At 39.1% G+C, this 16691-nt stretch overlaps 1 protein-coding gene across 2 annotated transcripts in view; it reads left to right on the top strand.

The window, feature by feature from the left end:
• Positions 1-16691, top strand: part of rcor1 (REST corepressor 1) — a 119081-nt gene that overhangs the window by 33037 nt on the left and 69353 nt on the right. For both annotated transcript variants that reach the window (XM_059958878.1, XM_059958869.1), the window contains exon 3: positions 436-516. In XM_059958878.1, coding sequence (XP_059814861.1) covers positions 436-516 — 81 coding nt within the window. The remainder of the gene's footprint in view (positions 1-435; positions 517-16691) is intronic.

The raw sequence follows: 16691 nt of genomic DNA, 5'->3' as shown, positions 1-16691 counted from the left end.
AATGATGAATGAATACATGATTACATTTAAGCGAACAAATTACCCAATTCTGAACTTGTTTCCTTGTTTCCTGCTGGCTACCAAAACCCACCCCCACTTCATCTCAAACAAAAATCATGACCCAATGGCATCTTCCAGGGGAGAATCCTCATTAATCCCATTCCACTTCTTTGTTTTCATACTCATCTGCATCTTGCTCTGTCATGTGTCCATCAAAATGTCTGTAAGAAATAGGAGTACCTGCGGATGGAAAAAATGTGATCACATAGAAAACATACAAACTCAGTATGGATAGCCTCCAAATTTAATATTGGACGTGGGTTGCTAAATAAAAGGCACCATGCCACCTAGTGTTTTTATATTTATTTGTAAATACTAAAAGTAGGTACATGTCATAAATATCAAATAAATTGTTTTTTTATCTTTCGCACACAGATGTTGCAAAGCAATGTCAAGAAAGGGATAACCTTGGAATGCTGGTCTGGTCACCTAATCAGAATGTCTCTGAGTCTAAATGTAAGTTCTACTTAAAATTGTATTTCAATATTCATTTTAATTTTAAAGTCTGTTACTTTCAATACAAGTTCATATGAGTATTTCCCAGTTTTCCAAGAATTGTTCGCTGAGATGTTGGATTTATGCCCATTGCTAATGGTGAATTTATTTGGAGAAAAATAGTGTAGAATTGGGCACCTTGGTAGTGTAGCAGTTAGTGTGCTGCTATTTCATATTGGAGTTTGGGTTTCTGTTCTGGCCCCGTCTGTGGAATGCGTGGGTTTTCCCTGGGTGCTGCAGTTTTCTCCCACTGTCCAAAGATGTACCAGGTAGGTTAATTGGGCATTGTAAATTGTCCCGTGATTAGGTTAGGGTTAATTGGGGTTGTTGGTGATTGCTGGGGCAGCATGGCTCGTAGGTCCTGTTCTACACTGTATTGCTAAATAAGTAATACAGTCCACAAGTGTACAGGCTGCTTTAAATTTGTTTGCTAACGTGCCATTAAAATAAGTGCTGGTTCCTATATGCAATTTTGAAATAAAACCATGGGGTTTTGTCCTTGTAAGACTGCAAAGGTACATGCATCGCAGTCTGAGAGTGTCCTTTTTTAATGGGTGTATATCTTAGCTGCGCTCCTCATGACTTGATTTGTGTGCTTACACTTGGAAGAGTAATATCTTTCTATGTTTTAAAAGAAATTTACCAAATTTGGGGCCAGAATACTTGTTCCTGAATATAAGAAATTTGTTTATTTAAAATTGAAATAGTTACGATAATCTTGAGGTCTGGTCATCATTGGCAAAGAGCTGTAGAACTTAATCAGAATTCTATGAAAGATGTGGAGTCCTTTGTAGGTTATTGGGAAAAGCTACTTTGCTTATCATTCTTGACTAAATCATCTGAAATAATTATTCTTCTACTTGTACACCAAATTAAGCCAGATTCTGTGGGAGAGAAAGAATTGGCATTGCAAAATAACCTATCAGCAATGTTCTGTTTATCACTGCACTGTATTAACTGTTTCTCAGATTAAATACAGTGAAATAAATTAGACTTGAGAAATCAGAGCAGGAGTAGGCCAACAAGTCTTCCCAGCTACTCTTACGAACAAGCTGAAGGAACTCAGCAGGTCGGGCAGCATCCATGGAAACAAGCAGTCAACGTTGCGGGCTGAGACCCTTCGTCAGGACTGAAGAAGTAGGGGGCAGGGGCCCTATAAAGAAGGTGGGGGGAGGGTGGGAAGGAGAAGGCTGGTAGTTGCCAGGTGAAAAACCAATCAGAGGAAAGATCAAGGGGTGGTGGAGGGGAAGCAGGGAGGGGATAGGCAGGAAAGATGAAGAAGGAATGTAAGGGGAAAGCACTATGGGTAGTAGAAGACAGAATCATGAGAGCAGTGATAGGCAGCTGGAAGAGGAGGCAGAGTGAAAATGGGAGAGGGAGGTAATTATCGGAAGTTGGAGAATTCAATGTTTATAGCAAGGGGCTGGAGACTACCCAGATGGTATATGATGTGTTGCTTCTCCAACCTGAGTTTGGCCTCATCATGGCAGTAGAGGAGGCCATACATGGACATATCCGAATGGGAATGTGAAGCAGAGTTGAAGTGGGTGGCAACTGGGAGATCCTGTCTGTTGTGGCGGACGGAGTGGAAGAGCTCAATGCAGCGATCCCCCAATCTGCATCAGGTCTCGCCGATGTAGAGGAGGCCGCACCGGGAGCACCGAATGCAATAGATTACCCCAACAGACACACAAGTGAAGTGTTGCCTCACCTGGAAGGACTGTTTGGGGCCCTGAATGATAGTAAGAGATTGCAATAGATGACCCCAACAGGAGTGTTGATCTGACCCCAGCATCTGCAGTGTACTTTGTGTTCCCAGATACTCTGCCATTCATCAAGATGAAGGTGTTGCTACTCATTTCTGGACTAACTGGTGTACCCCTTATTCAGAAACTGAATCCTGGTTATAGATTTCTCTTCTGTGTCCAAGTTTACAAGTGTTTAAAAATAGAAATAAAATACCTCCAAGTTAAATTTTATTGGCATTGCAACTTTCCTCTTCCAAAATTAATTGTAATTAATTCTGTCTTTTAGTGAAGCACTGCTTTTCTATCCAAGAAAAAGGATTTCCTCCCTTTCTGTGCCTCTATTCTTTTTCTCCTCTTGGGCTCATTTCCAATATACATTTCATCTAAAGTTTTGCAGGCTTCAGTGGCACTCCCATCCCTTGCCTCCATCTGGATCTAATCTTGCTAATCAGCTCTCTCCATTCCACCTGGCACTCCCTTACAGGTTTCACCATCAGCAATTCACTCTTACTTTATACAGGTCTCTCTGTCATCAGTATTACCTTGCCTTGTGTATTCAGTGCCCTCAATATGGCCTCGACATCAGGATCAAGCACAAGTAGCCAGCCACTTGGCTGAGCTTTGCCCACGATGGCCATTTTGAGCTCCCAGTTGCATGCATTTCACCTCCCATCCCCATTCCCACATTGACTTGTTTGTCCTCGGCCTCTTTCTCTACCACAGTGAGGCCACAAATGAGAGGAACTGCTCCCCTTAATCTGTATGGTTTGCAACTGGGAGATCAAGGTGGCCACTGTGGAGGGAACTGCCTATTGTCCATACACTTTACCCATTGCTCCGTTTTTTTTTGTCCATCCCTTCTCTGGTTCCACTCGCCACCTTCCATATCAGATTCCATCATATGCAGTTCTTTGTCTCTACTAATCTCCTTCCAGCCTCCATCACCATCTCCTCTTCTCCCTTTCCTATCTGGCTTCATCTGCCCATTAACCTCTCCTCATCTGTTGTTTGCCAGCTCCTGTCTTGCCCCTGCCCCTAGCCAGACTTTTTTTTATGCTGATGAACCTTGCCAATAACCAAGGGGTCTTTGGACCTCAGGCTGGGAACCCATGTCCTAGTCTCTTTATAGAGGCCATCTCCTCTTAGCACACTATCCAGATGCAGGGTCTTGTCCCAACATTTCAGCCATTGTTTTGCATCCACAGATTCTGTCTAACTTGAATTCTGCCAGCAGCTTGCTTTTTTTAACTCATCATTTTCATCATGTCCTCCATGATCTCTGGTGCTCAGTGTCTATAATGATCTTGTACTTGCCTCACTGTCTCCTTCCAGCTTTTCAAAAATTTTTGCAGTCTCCCACACACATTTTAAACTACCGTAGTCTCGTGCCCCCAAGGATGCTCTTATTGGTATATTTACTGTGACTAAATGACAAAGCTGGGGTTAACCACGTCTCACCATAGCAGACCTTGTGGATCTACTGGTTAAGTGATGTCTATACACACAAGCATAAGAGACTACTTCTGATCCTGCTTTTGATCACTTTACCAGAATTTGTCAGCCCAATGTAGAATTTTGTCAAAAATGTTTCTCTGAAATTCTTTGTGGTGTTTACTGAATGTTTGGTTTAGGGCAGGGGTTCCTAACCCGGGTCCATGCACTTCTTGCTTAATGGTATTGGTCCATGGTATAAAAAAAGTTGGGAATCTCTGGTTTTGGGTCATTCTGACATAATCCATGTACCTTCCCTTTTGATTGTTGAATACATTGCAATGCAAGAAAGCGGCAAGTCATGAAAGGAGATACATTCCATATGCAGTCAGATAAAATAGCAAAAATAGCAATATTAATACACAGCAGCCTTTCCGGACTCTGGATTTGGGGATTACCAAACGTTATGTGGATTTTCTGGTATAGTCTGTTTTGTCATGTGCTTTTGTGATATCATTCTGGAGAACGTTGTCTCATTTTTTTAACTGCATTGCATTTGTGGTTTCTAAATGACAATAAATTGGAACTGCACTGAAAAACCTTCCATTACTACTGTAGAGATGATTGGTCTACAAAGTTGAAGCTATTCTATAATGCACAGCAGACCTGATTCAACTTTTCCTAAATGACACCTGTGCATTCTGAATAAAAGAAGTTTTAAAAATACAAATAAAAGTGAATCAATTAAAGATTATTTATATTTCATCAAAATAAAACTGTGATCCTCCTGTAAGAGCGATCTTTGGCACTTCATTGTTTATGTAAGCTTATTCTATCTAGCCACAAGTTATTGCAATGGCAGTGCAATATTTGAGCATTTAATATATAAATCCTCTGATTATAATTAATCTCACATCTTTACCCTAGTTGCAAAGTAATTCTGCACTGTCTAGTGTAGCAACTGTTCACAACATTTCGGTGTATGTTTTCTGTTTTAGGCATAATCAATCAATTGTGCTCATTTGCTGATTGTGTAGAAATCTATCAACATTTTTCATTTCAAATAATTGACTCCTTTTGTCAGTCAGGAAACTCGAGGTCAGGCTCAATTACAGCAGATGGCAAATTATTTGCCATATGAGATGAATGCCGGAATCTGGTGCAAAAACCAACTGCTGGAGGAACTCAGCATCTGAAGCAGCATTTTAGGAATGAAATGGACGGTTGCATTTTGGGTTGTGACCCTTCAGTTGCTCTGGAGAAACAGAGGAGAATTGGCCAGTATAAAGAGGTGAGGGGAAAGATGCAGCGTGAGCTGGCAGGGTGATCAGTGGATCTAGGTGAGGAGCAGCGGTAGGATGGGGAAGAGTGGATGTAGCAACAGAAGCTGGAGGTGGTAAGTGAAGGCTACAAAGGGCAGCACATGATGGGAGGAGGGTGGGCACTTGAGAATAGTTGGAGTGTGTGTGGGTGAAAGGGGGAAAAAGAACCAGGTGATAAAAGCCTGGAGAGGTGGAGTGGGCATAGGAGGAACGAAGTAGATGAGGAGGAGAGAGAAGGGACAGAGAAAGAGCAGGAAACAGCTGACAGGAGATATAATATAGTCACTGAAGTTATCGGGTTTGAAGCAAATATCTGTGTTGGGTCCAGTGATAATTTTTTTGACAGGAAGGCAGTGGATGTTGTCTACATGGATTTTAGTAAGGCATTTGACAAGATCCCACATGGAAGGTTGGTCAGGAAGGTTCAGTTGCCTGGCATTCAGGATGAGGTAGTAAATTGGATTAGACATTGGCCTTGTGGGAGAAACCAGATATTGGTAGTAGATGGTTGCCTTAACTGGAGGCCTATGGCCAGTAGTGTGCTACAGGGAATGGTGCTGGTTCTGTTATTGTCATCTATATCAACAATCGGAATGATAAGATGGTTAACTGGATTAGCAAATTTGTGGGCGACACCAAGATTGGGGGTGTAATGGACAGCGAGGAAAACTATCAAACTTGCAGGATCTGGATCATCTGGAAAAATGGGCTGAAATGCGCCAGATGGAATTTAACGCAGACACGTGCGAGATAATGCACTTCAGTAGGACCAACCAGGGTAGTGAGGAAGTAGTGACTTCGTTGGTCATGGGTCTCGCACAGTGAATGGTAGAGCACTGAGAAATGTGGTAAAATAAAGGGGTCCATAATTCATTGAAAGTGATGGCAGAGGTAGATAGGGATATAAAGAAAACTTTTGGCACATTGACCTTCATTAATCAAAATAGAGTGCAGGAGATTTTATATGGAAGTTGTAAGAGATGTTGGTGAGACCTAATTTGGAGTATTGTGTGCAGTTTTGGTCATTTACCTACAGGAAAGATGTAAATAAGGTTGAAAAACTTGAGGACCTGGGTTAAGGAAAGACTGAATAGGCTAGGACATTATGCCCTGGAATGTAGAAGATTGAGAGGAGATTTGATTGAGAGATCAGAATTATGAGGGGTATAGATGAGGGTAAATGTAAATAGGCTTTTTCCACTGAGGTTGTGTGGGACTACACCGAGAGGGCATGGGTTAAGGGTGAAAGGTGGAATGTTTAAGGGGAATATGAGGGGAAATTTCTTTCAGAGAGTGGTGAGAGTGTGGAACTAGCTGCCAGCACAAGTGGTGCATTCAAGCCCGATTTCAACATTTAAGAGAAGTTTAGATAGATACCTGGATGAGTGAGGTATGGAGGGCTATGTTTTGGGTGTAGATTGATGGGACTAGGCAGGTTAAATGGTTTGGCATGGATTAGATGGCCTGATAGGCCTGTTTCTGTACTTTCCTATTAACTCCTGAGATGGAAACAGAGATCAAAGAGTCCAAATCAGTTGTTGAGCTGGATGAAAATTGGTAAGTTCTGAACGTGTAAAATATGCACTGGTAAAATATTCCTTTGGGCAAAGATTAATTTCCATATTCCAAGTGATTGATCACCTGCCTCTATTCTGGTTTTGGTGACGATTTCAAATTACTTATACAGTGATAGCTATCCAGACCTTTTCACATGTAATAACTCTCTATGGCTCAGCGATCTAGATTCAAAGAAAAACAAAAGGGGCAGAATGCACTTCCAGATTAGGTGCCCTTGTTTACATTTATTTTATAAAGAATTGGTGAACAAGTTATAGTATGCAACAAAACAGCAGTTTAAAGGGCAGCTCACCACTCTCTTCTGGGGCTGTTATAAATGAAAATAAGGTTCATCTTAGCATTGACACTCAAACCTGAAAATGTAATAAATGCCAGAAAAGAAGTACTGATCTAGGATGTTACTTGCCCAGCAAAACCTGTTCCATGAGGTGTTGAAAGAACTGTTTTAAAGTCAACATTGTGGTTCCATTGTTCATTGCCTTTCTTGGCCTTTCACCAATGGAACATCTTTTGTAAGATTGAATTTTAATGGTACAGAAAAGTTGTTCTTACTGAAAACTTCCAAGTATTGAATCGTATGATGTTAAATGCCATATTTGTCAGATCTGGGAAATAATTTATTATGTGAAAATGAAGCTCTTCAGACTTCTCAGCAGCAGTCGATGAAATTACTGTACTGTTCAGTGGCATTGTTTTTCAGTGGTTTGACAAATGGGTGAAATTGAAGAATTAGCTGAGCTGTCTTTGAATATCAACAAGTGTGATTTTTTTTCTCTGAGTCTGAAATGGCATTTTGACAGGTGGGTGATCAATAATGAGAACATAATATAAACTGCCAAACATCTCAAGCACATCGATAACATTGGATGAGTTCATTAGTTTATGCACCTGTAAAATCATTGGCAAAAAAATCTCCAATCTAAGTGCATGATGAACACTGTCGTCTCAATATGCGCTTGAATGCTATCAGCTTCAGATACGTTATATGAAAGGATCTTCACAATGTAGATGAGAAGACCGACAGAAGTAAGATCTTGGGGAAAAGCTGCCAAATCAGAGGACCTAGAGGATGTTGAGTGGTTCTATGATCTTGCTTTCCTTACTGTTCCTGCTGCTTAACTTAATGTTCAGGAAGTTTTACTTACTAAGAAATTGCACAGTGCATTCTGAAAAGGTATATAAATGTTTCAATTTTAGCACAGTAATCTCTCAATTTCCTGCTTGCCTGTGGATAATTTTAGTGGAGCAGTTCAGAGTCCTGTTCTGAGTTAATAGAGAACGTCGGGGCCCTTTTGTGTAGAGGAAATGATAAACTGTTGACAGTTCAACCCAGAAACAGTGGAATAATGTATTCAGTTTAAATTTATTGCCCAGTAATCCATTGGGTTGCCAATTTGCTTAATTTCATAGTGCCCTAAACCTGGGAGAACCATGAAGTTTGTCTTTTCAGCAGTGTTTTTATTTAAACATGTGCTTTTTAAGATAATTCGTAACAAGCTAAGTTTTGTAGGCTCATGGACGATATTAGAACATTGATGTATCTGGCTGTCCAGAAATTATACTCAATTTTCCTAAAGCAGTCTTTAGGAGCAGGGCAACATTGTACACCTGAGCAAGCATCCACTAATAAACTATTCTTGTAATTATAATTTGATTGTTAAGGCAGTAAATAATTTTAAATCTATAATATGCTGCTTGAATCAAAAATGTAGTTATTGAGAGTGTAATAATAATTCCAACCATGTTACGCTGTCAAGCACACAAACACGAAACATTTCCTACATTTTAAGTAATGAAACGTTTAGGTCTGCTTTAGTCAATGAGTGCCACTGTGACATTGATACAGGCTATATGGTCTACGGCACATGCGAAAAGCTGAATGCTCTCAACATGAGGAGAAAAATGAGCACTGATTTTTCAAGGTAATTTTTGATTGAGGGAGGGTGGCGGCAGAGAGTGGAGGAGGTGATCTGGAAAGAAAGGTGTCATTTTATATTATAATTGCTGATTTGCAAGGCCATTTTTAACATAAAAAGGGAATACAAAGCATTGATGCATCAACCTGAAATCAACAATATGGGGATGGATTGGTGTGAAATCCAGTTTGTGGTTGAAAAATTACTTATAACCTGCTACTTGAAGTAATGACAACTGTTTTATTGCTTTTTTTAAATAAAAATTTGAAGTTATTTGCTGTGGTAACTTTTCACAACCTTATAACCATTTTTATTACTTAATGTGGTATTACTTGATCTAAATGTGTGATTCTGGTCTCTGCTCTATTAAGCATGTCCAATGTGGTTACACACATTTGAAGAGATCATATGTGCAAACAGATTGAACTGCATGTGTAAGTTTCTTTTAACTAGCTATATGCCAAGCAGTGAATTTGAAGACATTACACTTGGGACACTTAATTATAATTTTATTATTTGCAATTGTGTATGATTCATTTTAATGAGTTCCTGAGCAAAGCTGGGTTAGTTGCTGCATTTAAAATCTATTTCTGATGTAAATTGCCAGCTGCAGCAATGAGAACAACAATGTTTTGTAATCTTCTGGTTTTTTTTACTTCAAAGCCCAAGAGCATCATGTATAATGAAGTAGTAAAGATGGTTAGTTATGCTGGTAATAAACTGCTGGTAAATATAATTATTACTCCTAATATTTATAGGAGATGATGGCTACTCTTGTAACTTTTGGATTTGCTTTAAGTCACCACCAATATGTTAAAATATTGTACTGGATGTTTCTGTGTTCAGTGGTATCATCTCCATGAAATATCAAATTAATAAATTCATGCTGAGAATGCTAGAATAAAATGTATTTTAATTAATTCCATAATATCTAGAAAGACTAACGTTGGCCTAAGTCATAATCTACACAGTGGCAATGGCAGTAGAAATGTTTCACATTTCATTTGATATATTTATTCTAATTGTTTTATGTATAATCTGGCATATAGCTTATTTTTAAATTTCAGACCAGGTTTTTTCATTACATTTTTTAAGGTTAGTGTTCAAGATTTTTTAAAAGCATAAATCATTGCTTTATTCATAAATCATTCCTTAACCAAAAGGAAAAAAATGTTTCTGGATTTGTTTGATGTATTATCCTGTTTACTCAAATTGGGGTCAAATTTAACTTCCCATGCTTCAAATTGCATTGGTATCATTGCACAGAAGTGAACTGTTTGAGCCAAATAGTCTGTTGATCTTTATCTTTTTTTTTAAATGCATCTACAATCACTCATTATTATACCTACTCCATATTATAGCTACAATTATTTTGCTGTTTTATCTGTTAAAAAAATCTTGTGAATTGCTGACTTGATATTTTCGTAACCATCTAATTGATTATCTCCAGTGTTCTTTTCCCCAAAGAGTTCCTTGTCTCCCCATATTCTTTTTTATTTATTTTCTTAGGAATATTTTGCCGCCTTATTCTAAGGAAATCCAGTACTAAGTTATCTATGCCTACAGATGTTTGGTTAGCTCATGCAATCTGCATGTGATTAATATTTTCATATAAGCTGTTGCAATCTTTCTCCTTGTTCCTTCCTCTTATAACAAATTGTAGAATTATTCTGCTCAATTTGAGATTTCTGCATGGAGAAATTGCATGTAGTTATAGCAAACTGTAGTTAAATCATGCATTATCTGTGTAAAATGCTTGATATTTGCAAAAATATTACCAAGATGAATTATTGTAAAGCCACAATTGATTTATATTTGAAGGTAAATATATTGTTACAAATGCTATGCATTTTGTTGAATTCTGTTATCTGTTATTAGATTCTGATACATAATGAATTTTATTTAGTATTTTGTTTAATATAAAAACTATATTAAAAGTATATACATTTTGCCTAATGCAAGTACCCAAATATCTCTTGGGTACTTGTTAAATCAATTACTTTGAGGGGGAAGATTTAAGTTGGACAATATTCAGATATGACTTTTATCCATAAATTACCTATTTTCTGAATTCTTTTTCAGGAGTTTTTTTATACTTAAAAATACTCTGAAATATCTTTCTGTGATTCAAATTTTTGCCCCGTTAGTTTTGAGAGCCACTGGTGGTGGGGGATGGGTATGGAGAGCAAAGCTGCTGTTCTGGGACTGTTTACAAAATGTGTGGTTGTCACAGGGCAGATTTTCTTGTATCTGGTTTCTGTCAACTTTATTTTCCTTGTTCTTTTCTCATCTTCCAAATTGCTCTTAATTTGTGGATGATGGGTAGCAGTTGACATAAAAGAAAAGGGTTTGGGGTCGGGTCAGTGGCCAGGAAAGGGAATGGAAAGCTGGAAACCTGAGGTAAATTATGTATGATAAAGTAAAATGTGCTTAATTGAAAGATAATCCCCTAATAATTAACTTTTCCTAGTAATTTTAAATTTGTGGAATTCCTCAGGTTCAAACCCTTTGCAGTTGAGCAATTTGAGTGAGATTTTGGAGTGTTTAGGAGTAATAGGAGTCTTTAGCCCATTCATTCGTTGTTGGAAAGATTACTTCTTGACTTGAAACTGAGTTAAATATGGGATGATATTCCCTAAGGGGTTTGCACCCTTTTGTTTAAAAAAAAGAGGAAGAAGCCCTTCATGGAATATCGCCATTGTGTTTGTCTGTTAATGTGATGGATTTCTGAAATGGAATCGGGTTTCTGATTTAAGAGCTATAGAAGGTGCAGTGGGTAATACTGAGGAAACCTGAATGACAGCTATCAAACGTGATCAGTGCCCATTGGATGTTGGAAGTAAATAGTTTCTTCATTTCTGCTCTTTCTTTGTAACAGGCTTGGGAAGTGGGAGTGGGTCTGGGAGGTACATTAGTAAGAGAAGCTGGATGACTTGCTCCACAGTGCCACCAGTGGAGGCAAGACTGAAAAGCAGGTAATCGAGCCGTTAAATAAAAGTCAAGCAGCAAGAGATTATTTTTTAAACAAATAAACAACCCTGGGGTATGTAGAAAATGGCAGCAAGATTAAGGAACATGTTGAATAATTTAGTTGTATCTAACCAATATTTTAGTGTGGTTTTTGATTTTTAAAATGTGACTGTCTTTTACAGAATGTGTGTGTGGTAATAGGAAGTTTAAAGAGTTTCAATATTACAGTGTAAATGAAATTCACATTTATTCCATTGTAATGTGCTAAATTTGATTTAAGATATGGTCATCTACTTGTGAAATGTGCATGCAAAATTTCTGGTAAAATCCTTCTAGGTTATCACAGTTTAGTTAATAAGCCAACCATGATGTTTCTGATATATTTATCTAGTGCACAGTGTGATTGTATTTTGCCCCATGTCCAATAAACTACTTCGGTGTGAACCAGGAATTAAACCTTAGCAAAGAATTGGACAATGGACTGCACACACTGGAATCTTATGCAGTAAACAAGCTGTTGGGTGATCTGTGTGTCAAGCAGCATGTATGAGCGAGGTTGGAATTGACAGGTCAAAACTAGCTGAAGGGGGATATGGCTAGTAAAAAATTAGAAGGTGGGGACAAAGGCCACATCTGATTGTGGACTGATCGGGTGGGGAGGCTGGATAACAGGCAGATAAAGTCTGGGCCTGGGCTGGGTTTAGGAGATAGGTGATTACTAGATGGCAGCAGACAAAGTAGGAAGATAAAGCTGGGAGGTGGAGGGAAGGGTAAAAGAGGATAAGGCTGCTGGAGGTTGATGAGCACCAACCCAAAAGCTACCAGCGCTGGAATGTGATAATAGGATCAACTGGGGAGAGGGAAGGGCATTTGGAACTGAGACCAGATGGGAGAGGGGATGAAGAGCTGCTCAAATGCAAAGGTCATGGATGGATGAAGCCAAGAAGGTGACAGGGATGAAAACTGGTGATGGAGGGACATCAAAACTGACTGGTGAGAGGGACTGGAGGAATTTATTTATTTTTACTTAGACGTACAGTGTGGAACAGGCTTTTCTGGCCCATCGAGCCAGACTGCCCAGCAACCCCTGATTTTAACCCCAGCCTAGTTACAGGACAATTTACAGTGACCAATTATCCTACTAACTGGTACGCCTTTGGACTGTGGGAGGGAACTGGAGCACCCGGAGGAAACCCAAGCTCTCTCAGCAAGAATGTAAAAGCTGTCTTATAGAGGCCGCCAGAATTGAAATCCAAACACTGACACCTCAAGTGTAATAGCGTCACGAGTATCACTGTGCGATTGTGGCTCCCCAATTAAATTATTTCTAATCAGTGAATTGGATCTTTAATGCCTTTGTTCACTGGTATTGTTGAATCTAATTTAGGAAATGAAGCATCCAATTTGTGATCCATAAAGTCCTGCAAAAAGCAATGACCTAAGTGTTATTGGATAATACAAATATTGGTGTGGTCCCCTAGTGAACTTATTTTTTAAAATTAATCTTCCTGAGAGAGAAAGCAATCTTAGTTCAACACTTCACCTGATAAAGCATGTCCTCAGCAGTACAATATTTGTTCAAACTGCTGGGCAATTTTTCAGCCAAAATTAGGTTCAAGTCCTGAATTGGATTATAAACCAATTAGGACGTAATGGGGGCAGAGTGTAACCAAAGCCACAAGTAACGATTTTAAACTGGAGAATGGAGGATTTCTAAATCAAAGCTTCAGTGAACTCTGTCAGCATTTATGACATAGCACACAGTATTTCCAAAACATAAAATTTCTCCTTTTTATAAGTTTTTAAGCTGATCATGACTGATGCAAAAGCAGGCCTGCTTGTTTTATTCTTATTGATGTTCTTTTCTGTCTTTAAAAAAAAAATTTTTTTTGCTATCCAATGTGAACTCTTTTGAGAGTGACTTTCAGAATGCTTCAGCCGTCAGGATTTTTTAAGGTCATCCAGGATGGCAGTCACCATAGAGTAATGTAATGTTGCCAATTAAACCAAGTTAAATGTAGCACATGACAAACCACACTGGATGATGACTGTGCCCAATAACTATACTATTTTATTAATCGTGATTAGTTCAAACAGAGCCAGATTCACAATGTAGTACCAAAACAAACTCTATTAACTCCTTCATTACACAATTTTTAAGCCCGTTAGATATATACTCTATTGATCCCAAAGGAAGTTACAGTGTCACAATACATTGCAAGTGCACGAATTGACTTAAACAAATATTAGAAGAGAAGTAAGAACATAAAAAAATAAGTTACTTCAGTCTATCAGCAAGGGGCATCATCACTTCCTCGGCTGTAGTTGGCTCATTATAGAGCCTAATAGCTGAGGGTAAGAATAGCCTTGTTTAGTGCTCTTTGGAGCAGTGCAGCTGTCTTAGTGAATTACTGAAAGTGCTCTTTTGCTTAGCCAAGATGGCATACAGAGGATGAGAAACATTGTGCAGATTTGCCAGGATTTTCCATAGGGTACCTTGTTCTACTACATCCACCCATGTGTCCAATTTGACTCACGATAACAGAACCAGCCTATTGACCCTGTTGCCATCACCTGTGTTGCTGCCATTGCCCAGCACACCACTGGATAGAAGATTGTACTGGCGACAACAGACTGGTTGAACACATGAAGGAGATGCCTGCATACTGCGAAGGACCTCAGCCTCCTCAGGAAATAGAGGCGACTCTGGCCTTTCTCATATATAGCCTATGTGTTGATGCTCTGCTCAAATCTGTCATCCAGGTGCACCCCTAGGTACTTGTTTGTCCTCGCCACATCTTCATCATAAATAGTAACAGGGAGCAGTTCAGGCTTTGTCTTCCAAATGTCTATCCCCATCTCCTTTGTCTTACTAATCTTACTCTGAATAGACCTACCTGTTTTAAATGAAATTGGCTTGGGCTTGATGTGACAAGTTTTGGCGTCTTCATGTGCAATTGTTGGTCTCTGGAGTTATTGCAATCAATAATCTCACAAGATAACTTCAATATATTTTTCATAAACTTTTTAGCCATTGCTTTGATTTCATTGTTAAAGTTGTCTCCTTTTCCATTGTGTGCTTGTTTTGAAACTTTCACTTTTTGCTGCTGCTTATAATCAACTTAGCCACCTGTTCTGCAGTTATCAAATTTAGACTTGTGTAATATTGTCCTTAGGGAGACAGTATCTCAAAATAGTCTGTCTCAATATTAAGAATAATGGAGGGTGTCACGACACTTTAAAAGTCAAAATTGTCTTGGGTGAAAAATTATTCCAGCTGGTTCCTGCACAGGCATTAACCAGGTGTCATGACACCACTTCACATTGTTACTTGAGATTCATGCTGACCAAGTCACTTTTGTTTTTATAGCTTCCACTTGTCTCTTCCTCTCTCCCCCCCCCCTGACTGACTACACCACCACGGAAATGAGCTCTTCACCCAACTTGTCCATACCAACCAGTGGTGCCTGCAAAGATTGCCTTGTTTGGCACATATCCCTCTAAACGAGAGGTTCCAGACCTTTTTTTATGCCTTGGACTCCTACTATTAACTGAGGGGTCTGTGGCCCACAAGTTGGGAACCCCTGCTCTAAACCCTTACTATCCATGCATTTATACAGATGTCTTTTGAATGATATTCCATTTGCCTCAATCATATTTGCTGACACTAATTTTGTTGCTTTGGATACAAATTGTGACTTTATACCATATCACTATCAGATATAATCAGATGGATTGTCATGGCTATCCCTCAAGGTCGAGGATGATGGTCTTCATTCCGTTGATCTAGTTATGGACTCTTAAGTAGCTTATGAGTCCAATCTTGGCTTTCAAAGTTCTTCCACATTCAGGATAGGTAGTTCCAGATGGCAGATCGGGCTTTGGTTGTTGTTGCCTCTCTTTCCATTTTCTTCACTTCTAACTCTGCACATCTATTGGCTTTGAAAGTTGCTGTTCCTTCTTGGATGATGGTTTGCCAGGGTTTCCTGTCTTTGGCATTGGTTTCCCAATTGTCAGTGTCGATGTTACATTTCTTCATGTTGGCTTTTAAGACGTCTTTGAATCTCTTCTGTTGTCCACCTCTTTTATGTTTGCCTTCTTTAAGCTGGGAGTAGAAGAATTGTTTCAGCAGATGTTCGTCTTTCATCCGAACAACATGATTTCTCCATCTTAGTTGGTTTTTGATGACGTAGGCTTCAATGCTCGTTGTTTTTGCTCATTTAGCACACTGACGGTTCTTCTACCTTCCCAGCTGATATTTAAGATGTTTCGAAGACAGCGTTGATGGAACTTTTCAAGTGCTTTCAGAGGTCGTCGGTATGTTGTCCAGGTTTCTGACGCATACAGGAGCGTTGGGATCACCACTGCTTTGTACACTAACATTTTGGTGTCTGTTCGGATGTCACAATCATGAAAGATTCTTGTTCGGAGACTTCCAAAAGCTGTTCCAGCACATTTAAGATGATGTTGGATCTCGTCATTAAGGTCGACATTGGAGGAAAGATGACTTCTGAGATACAGAAAGTGGTCCACGTTTTCTAGGGTTGTTTCACCAAGTTGAATTGTTGGTTCTATTTCTATCAGATATAATCAGAGGGATGCCAAAAGAATAAAAAAGAGAGATTAGAATGAACATTGGACTGCTGTAGAGGTAATAATGTGGGACAAAAATGGCCCATGAACTTAAGTATTTTGCATCAGTCTTCACTGTGGTAAACAGCAACAACATGCTAGAAATTCAGGAGTGTCGCGATAGTAGTAAATGTAGTCACTATTACTAAGAAGAAGGTGCTTAGGAAATTGAAAGGTCTGGAGAGTCCCTGTCATCTGAACCGGATGGACTACACCCCAAGGTTCTGAAAGAGTTAGGTAGCTGAGGGATTGTGCAGTCTTTTTTTGTAGTGATCTTTCAAGAATTGCTAAATTCTAAAATGGTTCCAGAGGACTGGAAAATCACAAATGTTACTCCTCTCTTTAAGAAGGGAGTGTGACAAAAGAAAGGAAATTATAGGTCTGTTAGCCTGACTTCAATGGTTGGCAAGATGTTAGATTCCATTATTAAGGATGAGGTTTTGGGATAATTGGAGGCACATGCTGGATGCATTTTGTGTTTTGCAAACGCTGGATGTTTATATTACCACTGCCCTTTAAAGGGCTGCTGCAAGTCTGAA

This window comes from Hypanus sabinus, chromosome 2, assembly GCF_030144855.1.
Source record: "Hypanus sabinus isolate sHypSab1 chromosome 2, sHypSab1.hap1, whole genome shotgun sequence".
In the NCBI taxonomy this organism is placed as follows: Eukaryota; Metazoa; Chordata; class Chondrichthyes; order Myliobatiformes; family Dasyatidae; genus Hypanus; species Hypanus sabinus.
Note: the sequence above shows the minus strand (reverse complement) of the source record. Positions and strands in the feature narration are given on the sequence as shown.